The sequence below is a fragment of the Brassica oleracea genome, chromosome C6 (genome assembly GCF_000695525.1).
Source record: "Brassica oleracea var. oleracea cultivar TO1000 chromosome C6, BOL, whole genome shotgun sequence".
Classification (NCBI taxonomy): Eukaryota; Viridiplantae; Streptophyta; class Magnoliopsida; order Brassicales; family Brassicaceae; genus Brassica; species Brassica oleracea.
In genome coordinates, this window is record NC_027753.1 from 34,579,409 (window position 1) to 34,593,101 (window position 13,693).

Sequence of the window (13,693 nt, forward strand, 5' to 3'; positions counted from 1 at the left end):
TCGGTTCCAAAGAAGAAGGGACGTTTGGTCGGTTTGGGTCGTCGCACCCGGTCGGTTCCTCCTTCTTCTGCACCACCGCCCTTTGTTGATCCAGAAGTACTTACGGCTCAGTTGAAGGACAAGGATGATCGCATATATTTGTTGGAGACCCAGATGGCGGCTCAACAGGCGGGCTATGAGGCACATAGGAGGCTGAACCAGCAAATGATGGAGATGATGCAGAGGATGTACCCGAACGAGGTGTTCCCGCACGTGCCACACCCGTAGTTTTTTTTTTTTTCAAAAACTCGAAATATTTTATTTTTATTTGTACAACTTTGAATATTATCTAATATGTTTTCAATTTTAATTTTAATTTTATATTTTCGAATTTAAATTTCAAAAATTTTATTTTTTAAAAAAAATTAATTTTTTTTTAATTCCGAGGAAATGAACTCTCGGAATATACCGAGGAACATGTTCCTCGGAATATACCGAGGGACTCATTCCTCGGAATATGCCGAGGGACTCGTTCCTCGGAATATGCCGAGGGCTCCGTTTCTCGGAAATTCCCGATGAAAATTCCGAGGAACACTTCGTCGGAACTTCCGAGGATTGGACCATCGGAAACTCCATCGAAATATCTCGAGGAAGTTCTCCCTCGGTATATTCCGAGGACCTTTCCGACGAACTGGTGGTCCCTCGGTATATTCCGAGGAGCTTTCTGACGAACTGGTGGTCCTCGGAATTTCCTCGGAAATTTGTTTCCTCGGAATTCCGTCGGAAATTTCCGAGGAAATTCCGAGGAAAAATGAATTTCCGAGGAGTTATTTCCGGGGATTTGTTTCGTTGGTATGTCGTCGGAATAACGTTATTTCGACGACATACCGACGATTTTTTCCCTCAGTATGTCGCTATTTTCTTGTAGTGTAGGAGTTGAACTGTTATTACAGTTTTTTTTCTTAACATTATTTGTTTTGATTGATTTTTTAATTTTAACAATATAAATTTCATGGCATATTTTGATTGGTAATGTGACTTGTGCTTTAATATATAAAGGATTTGAAATATAGTTAAATTTGAAATAATTATAAAGTTAAGCCATTAATAGAATGACACATTGTAAAATAGTCTCTCATTATTTTTTCAAATATTTTTTTTATATGAGAGATTTTTCTCACCTCAGTTCTATTTTTTCCATCTTTTTTTTACTTTTTGATTTTTTATATATTTATATTGTGAAAGACTTGGTGAAAAACCAATGGATGAGATAATCTTTGAAATGTTTTGAAAACCAGATCGAAAATTGATTTAAAAAAAAAAAGAATATCGATTTGGATTTTCATTGTATTTTATTAAATAAATTATACATGTGTAAAAACAAATTACAATTTGAATGCTTAAAATTTATATACACTATATCATTAAGAAATAAAAATATAATTTGATAATAGTAACGTATTATATAAATGAATTTAATTATATAAATGATCAGTTTACAAAATAAAATGGATATCATGTTCACTCACATGAAATAAAATTAGCAACAAATAAAAACATACAGTGATATTTAAAGAAGAAAAAAAAACTAAAGAACAGAGGAAGGCGTATATGGATATAAAGGATGGAACACGGGGATGTATATCACATGTATATTTTACTAGTTAAATTCTCCTTTCGTTCGAAAATATCCATGTTTTCTAAAAACTCTTTTAAAAAGATACATTTTAATTTATTAATTTATTAATTAAAACTAAATTATAAACTTCAAAAAATATAATTATAGTTATTGAAATATATTGGTTAAAAGTTACGAGAATGGTCAATTACAAAAAATAATGTATTGTTAATCAAATATCATATGTTTTCTTAATATGTGTAAAAATTCTACAATATATACTTTTTGAAAAGAGAAAGAGTATAATTAAGTAATATACATCATAAATAATCTGAAAATAGAAGGGATGAATTTGGCACTGCTATTTGGAAGATAAAAATAGAAACCAATTTTACATAATTTTCTGTTAAAAGTTATTCTTCGAAATTCTGCATATGATTTTAAATCCTAACAGATAAGAATTAAGGTTGTATATTTTTGCTTCCATTGTCAACTTTTGTAATTTGTATATTTATGTCAAAGCATTGCCTAAACTAAAACTAAGATTTATTGTTTCACATATATTATCATTAATTAGTTTATAGTAGTAATAATTAACTATTAAATAGAAACCATATCTATATTATTAAAAGAGAAGTACCCATTTGAAAATGTTCTTATTTCATTAATTAAACTCCTTTTTTTTTGCTTGTTTTTTTCAGTTGCATTTATGAAATATCCTAAAACGAATAAAACCGTCTAATTTATTACTTGTCTTTTCAGTTACATTAATGAAATATGCTTAAATGAATTTAAACTTTCTATTTTATTGTTTGTCTTTTTCAGTTACCTTAATGAAATATCCTTAAATAAATTTGGACATAATGTCATTTAATCAACCAAAAAAACTCATGAGTTATCCTTACGTGCATAATTTTAATAATGGAGATTTTTAAAAACGTGCATCATTAAAATGTTAACTAAAACATGCAGCACTAATATATAACATGCATCAGTAAAACTAGAATTTGACTCACACAATTGTATATTTTTTTAAATGTATTTTTTAAAAAAAAATCAATTAAAATTGTTATTATCATTGAATATCATTATTTTTGACATAATTTGAGTTTTCGTTTACATCAAAACTTATCATATTTTAGGATAATTTTAATTTAAAATGTAATTTTCAAATTTTTCAAACAAATTCTAAAAATATTTTTTAAATATTTTCTTATAATTGTTAAAAAAATATTGAGTTGCATTTGAAATAAAAAGGTAAAGATATTAAAAATATTCTAATTTAAATATGTAAAATTTAATATAGTTTTAAGGAAATGGTCAAAATAAAAAAATTACACATAAAATAATCATGATTTTTGTTAACTGGGCGGATCATTATTTATATGATATCGCACACGAAAGAAAAATTTCTGTTTTTAAAATTATCTAATTAACTCTATACTCATTTTTTATATTTTTTATATGATATCACACATTCGTAAAAAAATAGATAGTTTAAGATGTAAAAAGAAAATATTTACTTAATGAATATAATATGAACGAATATTACAAATAAATCATTTAATAAAATAAATAATTAAAAACTGAAAATCCATATCCGCGCATCAGGGTCTAGTTTGAATTAAGTAAGAACCTATTAGTCTATTATTACTGTTAAATTGAATATCAGATCCAAAACATATTTGAATTAAGCAAACAATCTATCATGCATATATTGTGTCTGCCTTTTTGCGACAGGTATTCCATCATTCATTTCATCTACACAGATTTCCGTTTTATCATAGATTCATAGTAATTACTAAATTAATATTCCTGGTTGCTTTACACTTTATCTTTCTACCAAGAAATTATTACTAAAAAAATAAGTTTTTCATCCACCAACATAAACCAAAAATAACCTAATTAAAATCATAGGATAAGTAGGAAATCATATAAGACCTCCACTTACAGATCACTCTCTTCTTCGTTCTCTCTCCCGTATCCTTCACGAAGAAAAGTTCGAGACGAAGCTCTTTGTGTTCCATCGCCGGTTCCTTTCGGCGACTCCGATTCCGGTATACATCGGTCAGTCTGACGAGTATAGCCGGCTCTGACTCTAGTGGCTCGCGGTCTTCACGACGGAGCTATCCGGCTTTTGGCTCCGCGTCGCGCTCTTCTCGATGGCGACGGCGGCTTCTCACCGGGTTTTTCCCGGTTTCATTGATCGACGTTTTCCGTTCCTATCTGTTCAATCGCCTCTCTTTTTGTAGCCTCGATTCATCTCTTCCTCTCCTCCCCGCGTGCCGCTTCATCTTCGGGTTTCTTCTTATCATTAAAGATGACCGAATCTCAAGCAGAAAGATCGACGGTGTTGGGATCGATTGTAGGCGATTTGTTTTTTTCTGGAAACTTAGATCCGGTGGATGACTTGATCGTCGTGATGATTGTTCCTTTGTGTGCGGTTCTTCATCGGCTTAGCTCTGTCGACGGCGGAGTTCTGTCGAGTCTCCTCCTCTATCGCCGGTGGAAGGTGGCTTGTCCTCTCCTTAACGCGTGTCTTAAGACGCCGGGCGTCGTTACACGTGGTGGGATGAGTAAGCGTCTTCCTCAACGGGATCTATCTTGGGCTTTAGGCCCGTGTGGTTTGTTATCTTTTGGCCGTTGGATGGGCCTCTTGTCTTTTAGTGTTGGGTTTGGTCTGGTCCAAGTTGGACCTTGACCCATTAATAAAATTTCAGAGGGAAAAAAAGTAGGGAATCATATATTATGGAGATTTGGAATCCTTCTTTTCAAACAAATTCACGGCCGTAAAAAGGTCAAAAACAACTGCTGCCTCCCTTTTTCTCCATTTATCAGTATAAAAAAAACAAAAGTCGCACTTGGAGAGAAAGATAAAACTTTATGCACTAGCAGCACAGCACTTGTGAAAGAAAAAGGACTTGGGTGAAAGAAAAAGGACTTGTGGAATCTTTAGTATGTTGTTTCATCACAACTTTTTTGACAGCATTTTTTAATCACATTAAGGGGGTGATTGGTAGCCGGTGAGTGCTTTCTATAGCTCATTTTTTTTTACATTCACTTTAGCTTACCAATTATACTTTAAATTTTTTTTTAAAGCTACTGCCATAAAAACTAAAATAGAAAACATAATAGTTTCGGAAATCAATTTTTTTAGAGCTTTATATTTAGTGCTCTGAAAATAATTAATCTACAGGTACAGCAGTAAAATCTACAGCTATTATTCTAAAGCCAAAAAATAAAACCACAACACTTATCAATCATCCCCTGAAACTTGCCTTTTAAATAAATATATATCACGTGTTATTGCGTGCTTGCATAGTATACTTTTTAATTCTATGATACATTCTCTATATATTAATTGAGAATCATTTAAAAAGTAACATATATTTTGTACTAATTACCAAAGAGACTTGATGATGTGTCACTTAATTAAAATGTCAATTTGTCTTAGGTAGCAGCATAAGAATCAATTAGATAATTTGTAGGTCCAAAATCTAATTGCTAAGGAACATTATATTAACCCAAAATATAAGAAGCGTGTATTTTTTTCCTTAAATAAAAGCTACGGTGTTTCCTAATATGATTAACATATATATAAAAACTAATGATTATGAATAATAAAGAATTGATAACAATTTTTGTAGCCTTCCTCATTGTTGTTTAATTTTATATTTTGAATTTTTTTTATAGATTATAGATTTTTTTCTTATATGTTATATTTTGAAATTTTAAAACGACTTTAAATGACAAAAAATTTTAAAAATCTCTTTGAAAATTTTGTGATCAATGGCATAATTTTTTTGTTATAACAAGATATAATGATCATAAATCGTATTAATATGAACTTTTATTTAATAGATATTCATATTAAATAATATATATATATATATATTTAATATTGTTTAGATTAAACTATGTACCATTTAAAAATATATAAATATGTTAAGTTTGAAATTTGAAATTTGCATTGAAAGAGTATTGAGACTTTAATATTTTAATTTTGAAATTTGCATTGAAAAAATATCACATCAAAAATATTGGGATTAATTGTTTAAATTTTTGTTAAATCAACTATAAAAATGTTAATAAAACCATATGAATAGGAAGTCTCAATAATAAATATTTATATTAAAATATACTATATATTTATGTCAATATCATTGAAATATAATTATATACCATATAAAATAAATAAAATGATTATTTTGATTTATTTACCATAAATTTATTGTAAATAAACAAGAGTTATTATGTTGATTTATGTGATTAATCTAATTTTCTCTATATTAATTGAGAAACAATTCAGCATGTGTAAGATTTTATTAATTAATATTGTTCGAAAATCTTACAAGAGATCGATACAACTAAGATTTATTTAGAAGCTATTGAAATCACCTACCGAGAATATGGATGCACAAAAAAATTGTTTTTCTAACCTCTAACCCCGTTTCTATTCGTCACAACACCGATAAAGAATATTTGGAAGTGTCGATTGACAATCTGAAATGATAACATTTTTTAAGTTCAACCATTTATTTTCCTTAAATGAGCCTAAAACAGTTTTTAATGATTAACTGAATGAACCACATACATAGTAAAATGTGTTTTGGTTTAAAAATTATTGCATACCCAAAATCAATATGAACCATCATCATTTTTGTTTTGAAAATTTGTCACAATAAAAATATATGGCTAGACAAAAAATCTGAATACAAAAATAAAATAACAAAAACCGATCCAAAAAATAGTACCGAATTTTAACCAAAATTGGTTATATATTCGAATGGGTTTGAAATTTTGGTATCTAGAGAACCAGAACCGAATCCGATCCTAACCGAAAATATTTCAGGTATCCGAACCAGATTTATATACTTAAATATATTAATTATTTTTAAATTTAATATCTAACATAATATACAAAATATATAAGATGTTTTAAAGTTGTCTTAAATACTTGAAAATATATACAAATAGTTATAATTACATGTTTAAAATAGCTAAACGATACTTAAAATACCTAAAATACTTAAAATATATATTGATTTTCTATCCAAATATTTAAGCTAAACCAATATTTATGCTAAGTTTAAGTATTTTGGCATACATTATTCAAATTTATATGTTATATATTATTTTTTTTTTAGATTTTTAAAATTTTAAAATATATATGAACTTTAATTTTTGAAAAATAAATAAATAGATTATCCGAACTCAAACCCGAACCAGACCCGCAAAAATCCGAACCGAACCAAACCCGCAAGGATCTGAATCGAACCAAATGATACTCGAATGCTCACCTTTAATCAAATGTAAAAACAATTATTGATAACAAAATGTATATTATTTATAATATTTAAGTATAATATATTTTTTTAAAAATAATCTGGTTATCATCTAGTTTAATAGTTAATACATGTGATCAATATAGAGTTAACAACAAAATAAATGAATTAGCAACTGGTAAAAGCTTCAACCAATTCCTTGTGATTTTTTTTGTTGGCAATTCATTGATTCATTGGTTACATTTTACTTATGGCTTGGAAGATAAAAGTTTCTAGACACATTTAAAAGACAAAATGATGTTTTATTAAATCAGTGAAATTAGTATAGGCTTTGGTTTGAGATTCTCCGTTTATTAAAAGAAAAAGTTGGTAAGCGTCTTTAGAATTTCAATTACAAATTTGGAGTCTTCAATAACTATACTAAGACAACTTGATCTTAAAGTGAGACTTAATAATTTATTAAAGTTGGTTCCCAAAAATACTTTTGTTGGAATAGTTTTGTGCGACGACATGTACTCTTACAGCCAATAGGTATTATAGTGTACAAATTGGTGACCGTTTAAGGCCACTAGGTCCAGAACAAGAATATCTCAGGTTATAAAAGCCAACTCTTCCTCTCACCTTATGCTCCAAGTGAAAGAACAACTCTACTCAAAAAAACTATTTGCTCCTTTCTACATAGTGATAAAGCGAGACAATGGGTGCTAATGTTTCTTCTCCAGACCAGAGATATTCAGTGACGGCGGACCTCCCTTCCAGGAGGCCATGGACACCTCGCTTCGAGTCCCAGATTTCTCCTTACAAAGTCAACATCCCCCTTATTGTTGAAATCAAGAACAAGAATCAGTGGAAATCTCGGCTCAACGGTCTCAAGGACACCAACAAGTTGGTAATATATCATTTTCATGCGCTTTCTAAGTTCTAACGTAGATTATATCTACTTTTTATTGAGATTTCTTGTGCTACAATGGTGGAGGCTTGAACTGGGTTTTCCTTGATAAGTTGGAGACACTCTACCTGCTGAGCCGGTGAAACTGATCTTTTTACTAGGCTTAATTTGAGTATATAATAATGCATATCCAGTTCTGGTATTTATATATATAGCTTGTGATCGAGTTCACGGCCAAATGGTGTGGACCTTGTAAATCCCTTGAGCCGAAGGTTGAAGAGTTGGCGGCTAAGTACACAGATGTTGAGTTCGTGAAGATTGATGTCGATGTGTTAATGGTAATACTTAATTAATCCGTTTGCTTTCGTCCTCGTCTTTCTCAAAGTCTAAAGAACATCATTGAAAACATGTCCACAAAAGTTTACGTTGCCTTTGAGTTACTTGAATGCAGAGTGTGTGGATGGAGTACAACCTTCATACTTTGCCTGCGATTGTATTCATGAAGAGAGGCCAAGAAGTAGACAGAGTTGTGGGTGTGAAGTTTGATGAATTAGAGAGGAAACTCCACAAATACGCACAATCCTTCTTTTGAAAAATATGAAGCTTTTACTTGCATGCATCATGCATGATGATCACCTTATGCCAAGAATAGTATGCTACTATATAAATAAATGTAGCTCCTCATGTATGATCACCATATGCCAAGAATAGTACGCTAGTATGCTACTATATATAAATTAATGTCTGAAGGAGATTCAACAAAATAAACATAATTTGTGTGATGTAAGTTTGGATTTGCATGTCTGTACCTGTCTCGTGTAATAAATTTATGACTACTGATTTGTATGGTTATATATATCTTTCTTGGGTGGACAAAAAAGTATTTCTTGTTCTCCCCCAAACAATCTTAATCAATTTCTATATATGCACCGTTAATTTAGTTTTTATAGCTGATGACTTTGGATCGAGCCAAGCATGTTTTTAGGGTGGTCAATATGGGATTAGGGATGTAAATGAGCACATGAAAAAAAATTCATATGAACCAATGCTATACTATCATTTTTGTTGAACGAGAAACAACTGGACAAAACTTTTAGAAAACATGACGTACAAGAACAAATATTTAGTGCTTAAAACTAGTATAATCAATACGTCTCAAACAAATACACATTTTCAATCCAGGTAAAATTATAAAGAGAATACTCGCATAGTCGCATGTTCTTTCTTACGTTGTCGCTAAATTTAAAAGCTGAGAATGGGCATTGAAAAATAAGAGAGTCGCTGACAAAAAAAAAAGGTAATAGAGTCATATATTTGGAGGATTTTATTTTTGCAGCTGCTAAAAGGAGCTCATCAGAGCATCTGCATCGCTAACACCCCTTTGGGGGTGCTTAATTTTTTTTTTTTTTTGGTTTTTATCTGATTAAAAAAAAAATTAAAAATGAACTAATCGTAGGTCGCCACGTGTCAGTAGAATCTGCGAACAGTGGGAACAACCGACGTTTACTGCGCTTGTTTAAGCGCTGCTGCTTAAATTTAAAAAAAAAAAAAAAAAAAGTGGTTAATCAGGGGTAAGCACCGTGTTTAATGGTGGCCTTGGAGCATCAGCAATGGTGTGCTCTCACACATGCTCTCTTAATAAAAAAATAAATATAATTAATTATAAATTAAGAGAGAGAGAGTCGAGAAGTTCTATCTCCCAAGAACATGCTCTAAACACATGTTCTAAATGTGTCATCATTCTAGTGGTTTATTTTTAAAAGAAAAAAAAATAATCACTTAGATATCATTTTTGAGAGCATGTGCAAGAGCACATCATTGCCGATGTTCTTAAAGCTCTTCCTGTTATATATATAAATTTTTGAAATCAAGAAGTTTTGGCCGTAAGTCCATAATTAATTTCATACCGGTTGTTTAATCCCTTTCCCGCAACCGCTGAGACTAAAACTTAGCACCTCAACTTTTTTTTGGGAAGAAGACTTTACAAGTAAAGCTAGTAGCTCCGGGTAACTGTTATGTTTTAAAAGGGAAACATTTGTCGTTTTGAATCACTTAACTGCAATAAGAGTGCTTATGAGACTGGGTGTTGTGACATATTTTATGCTTCCTCTCGTACGTTGCTAAAGGATACCCCATATTGGCTCAAGAATAAGATAGTGACATTTGTCCTTTTGTTTTTTTCTTTACTAGTTTCTGCTTTGTGTTGAGCCGTTTAGTGCTTTATTGATGAAGTCTTGTTCCGTGTATTTTCTTCTTTTTGGTTGTTGCTTCTCTTGTTTGTTGGACTGTTGGTTGAACTTTATTGTTGTTTTGAAGGAATCTTTAGGACGGAAAAAAATTACGTACGCATTCGCATTGGGAAACAAATATCGGAGTTCCAAACCATTTGCCTATACAATCACCTTAATTGGAGCATTGTATTCTCTCTGTTTCATATTAAATGTCACTTAATCATTTTTTTTGTTACATAAAAAGTGTTGTTCTACAGTTTCAATGCAATTTATACGTACTTTTAGCTCAATATTAATTATAAAATGCATTGATCTTATAAATAAATTTATTTTTATAAAATGTTATTGGTTAAATAAATGAAATGAATGAAAACATAAATGCATTTCAATTAGTTTCTTAATGTTTTGTTTATCTAAAATGCTATTGGTTAAATAAATGACATTAATGAAAACATAAATGCATTTCAATCAGTTTTTTAATGTTCGAAAAATATATAAGTGACGCTCTTCGTGAAACAGAGGAAATATTTGATAGATTGCTTCTTTTGTTGTTAAAAAAAAAGAAGATTGTTTATGTCTCGTTTGATAAGATGTATTGACTTAAGTACAGGAATTAAAAAATCATAAATGTTTTTAATGTAAAATTTGTTAGTTAACTTTAATTTAAAAACATTCTTAATAACAAAAAAAAATACTGTAGAATATTAATAGTCACGATATATAAAAAATGTATAATTTATTTAAACAAATAAATAGAACAAAAAATACTTCAGAAACATCTATCTTCTATGATGATTGGATAAAAAGTTCTTCAACGTGTGTAGGGACGGAGGAAAAGGCTCGGTGTTTGGATAGCTCAATGTCCTTACCCTCGCCAAGTGAATGTCGAGAGTCTCTGCTTTCGACAGCGTGAACGGTGCGCATACGGTGGATGTGTATCAACCGGACTGGCTCCGATTTCATGTGTTTCCTGAGACGCCCACAACGTGTTAGGTCATCTATGGCCACACCAATCGTAGGATGGAAGGAGCTTCAGTTTGGACAAGCAGAGTTGTTACCGGCATGAAGGCGTTCAAAGGAGAAGCTGGCTCTCGGTTCTCGGATACCGGGCGTGTCAAGACCGCACTTTTCTTCGACTGGTCATCGGGAAAGATCGAGACTTGGTGACTACATGTTTTGAAGTAAACCATTCGCAGTGCCGTTGAAGTTTCAAACCCGGCAAATCTGCTTCTTCTTCTTCTTATTGGAGGTGCTGGATTGTGGGTGTTGTAGAAGTCTCGGCCCGGCTTTTGGGCTTGTTTGGTCGCTGTTTCGGTTGTTGCTGAGACGTTAGCCCCGACAAGGTTCCAAAGTTTGTTTATTCCTCGTCATTCAGGATCCTCTAATTGGGAGTATGCACCGTTAAGGTGTTAATGCGGATGGTCAGGCACTACGTTCAATTCTTTTGGTTCCTACGGCTCGGGCTCTTCACATTCCTCTCAATTAGGATATCTCATTGGCATAGGAATTGTCAGGCACTACGTTCAATTCTTTTGGTTCCTACGGCTCGGGCTCTTGAGCATTTTAGAGTTTTTAATAATTGATTTAAAAAATCTTCTAGTAACAAACATCATTCTTGATGGCAAATGTTCACATATAAAATACGTTTACAAAATAAATGATGTACAATAAATTGCAAGATTTGTACCCACAATAATAATCTATTTATATATTGCATAGTTTACATTCTTATATAACGGAACCGAGGACTAATCATAATTTCTGTCAACACCATATCCCAAACTTGTGCATACATCGACCACTATTTCAAAACACACACAGCATACTACCAAAACGACATGCATTGTTTTGCTATTTGGCGGAAACTGCATACGAAGAGGAAACAGCTTGCCGTCTAAGGGATTGCGTATACACACAACAGCATCATCCATGTCCAATGCTAGTCTCTTCCCTTAGCGCCTGCGACAACGGTTCCACCCTTCAGATTTCGGCGGCGAGTTAGTCAACTAGTCAACATAATATCTTGAAACTTTATATTAGACGTGCGCAGGAAACCCGAACCGAAAACACGAACCGGAAGCAAACCAAAATATCTGAAACTCTCAAATATCCAAATATTTTTATATTTTTATATCTAAAATAGCCAAATTGAAAATCAAACGGGTATCAAAATATATAAAAAATGTTAAATATATTTACATATATATATATATGTATATATATAATAATTAAAAATCTATTAAAAGTATCCAAAATATTTGAATAACTAAATTATTATAGAGTATCTGAACTACCCGAAAGTATCTAAAAGTATCATGATATTAATATCCAAAATAACCCGAAATATCCAAAAACATTTATCTGAATCATCTTAATTATTTGATATTTATCGAAAATATCTGATATTTTATATAAAATACTCAATATTTCATCTAAAATATCTAATTTTTAACATGAATTACTTGAACTATCCGAAATAACCGAATATGTATCATATAAGAACCAAAATTTTTCTAGATATTTTTTATTCTTACTTTTACTACACTAACCAGATCGAACCCGAAACTACACAAACCAAATATATGTGGGATAGTAAATGGATCCTCTAGTTTCTTATTTAAACAAGCCAATAATTAAAATACCTGAACCAAACCGAATTTAATGCCCAGACTTACTTTATATAGTAAATCAATTATTGGGCACCAAAATTAAATGATCGGAGTACAAGTTTGTGGTCCGCTTCGTCCAAAATAAGTTTGAATATTTGGCATATTATCGATTATTGGCGGCGGATATCTAATCTCTAGCGCCAAAATAAGTTTGAATATTTGGCATATTATCGATTATTGGCGGCGGATATCTAATCTCTAGCGTTGTTTTTTTGGTCAACTTGTGATCCATCTCGTTAAAACAATATAATAATTTGGCTCGATAGATATTTGTCTTGTCCAAAATTACAATACCAACATCTTGTTAGGAAATACGCGGTCAAATTTTGCGGAAAACCAAAATTTGCGGAATTTATGGAAGCGGAAAAACACACACAAAATTGTTAACGGAGTTCGGCCAACTTTTGCCTACGTCTCCGGACCTGCTACAGATCTTTTTATTATCACCGGGAAATTTTTACAAGCTCTCAACTCAACCCCGATCCCAAATACAATCAGAAATTACTCGTAATTTCTTGCGGAAGATATTTGTGAAAAAAGAATTTTTTTTTTCTCTCTCTCACGTTTTTTCTCTTCTTCTTCTCTTCTTCTTCTCTCTGTTTTTCTTGTTTGGGATGAATTTCTCCTTCTCCTTCATGCAGGTATTTATAGGAGGGGGATTTGTGAGTTGGTGGTGAGTTGGTGTAACAACCAAACTTACCAACCAAAAAACCAAAAAAAAAAAACGTGTTCTTCACAATCACCAACTTGCATGCGTTGATTTTTGACCAACAATCTCCCACTTGAAGACTGATTTCAATCTGTCTTCACACCTTGATCAATGTAGCAGGTCTTCTCAGCTTGTTACTCTGACAAGCCAACTGAGGTTACACACAACCTCAGCTTATCATACGGCACGACCTTCGTTAGCATGTCTGCTGGATTCTTGCTTCCTGGGATCTTCTCAAGCACCAACATTTCATCTTCCAACGCTGATCAGATGAAATGATATCGACGATGTATGTGCTTCGTCCGAGCATGGT

The 13,693-nt window shown here is 31.7% G+C and overlaps 1 protein-coding gene across 1 annotated transcript; it reads left to right on the forward strand.

The window, feature by feature from the left end:
• Nucleotides 1–7,475: 7,475 nt before the first annotated feature.
• Nucleotides 7,476–8,623, forward strand: LOC106299138 (thioredoxin H8-like). The gene is made up of 3 exons (XM_013735271.1): nt 7,476–7,771; nt 7,987–8,109; nt 8,223–8,623. Exons 1-3 carry the CDS (start codon nt 7,580–7,582, stop codon nt 8,361–8,363), a joined length of 456 nt encoding a protein of 151 aa, XP_013590725.1. The 5' UTR covers nt 7,476–7,579; the 3' UTR covers nt 8,364–8,623.
• The last annotated feature ends 5,070 nt before the right edge of the window (nt 8,624–13,693 follow it).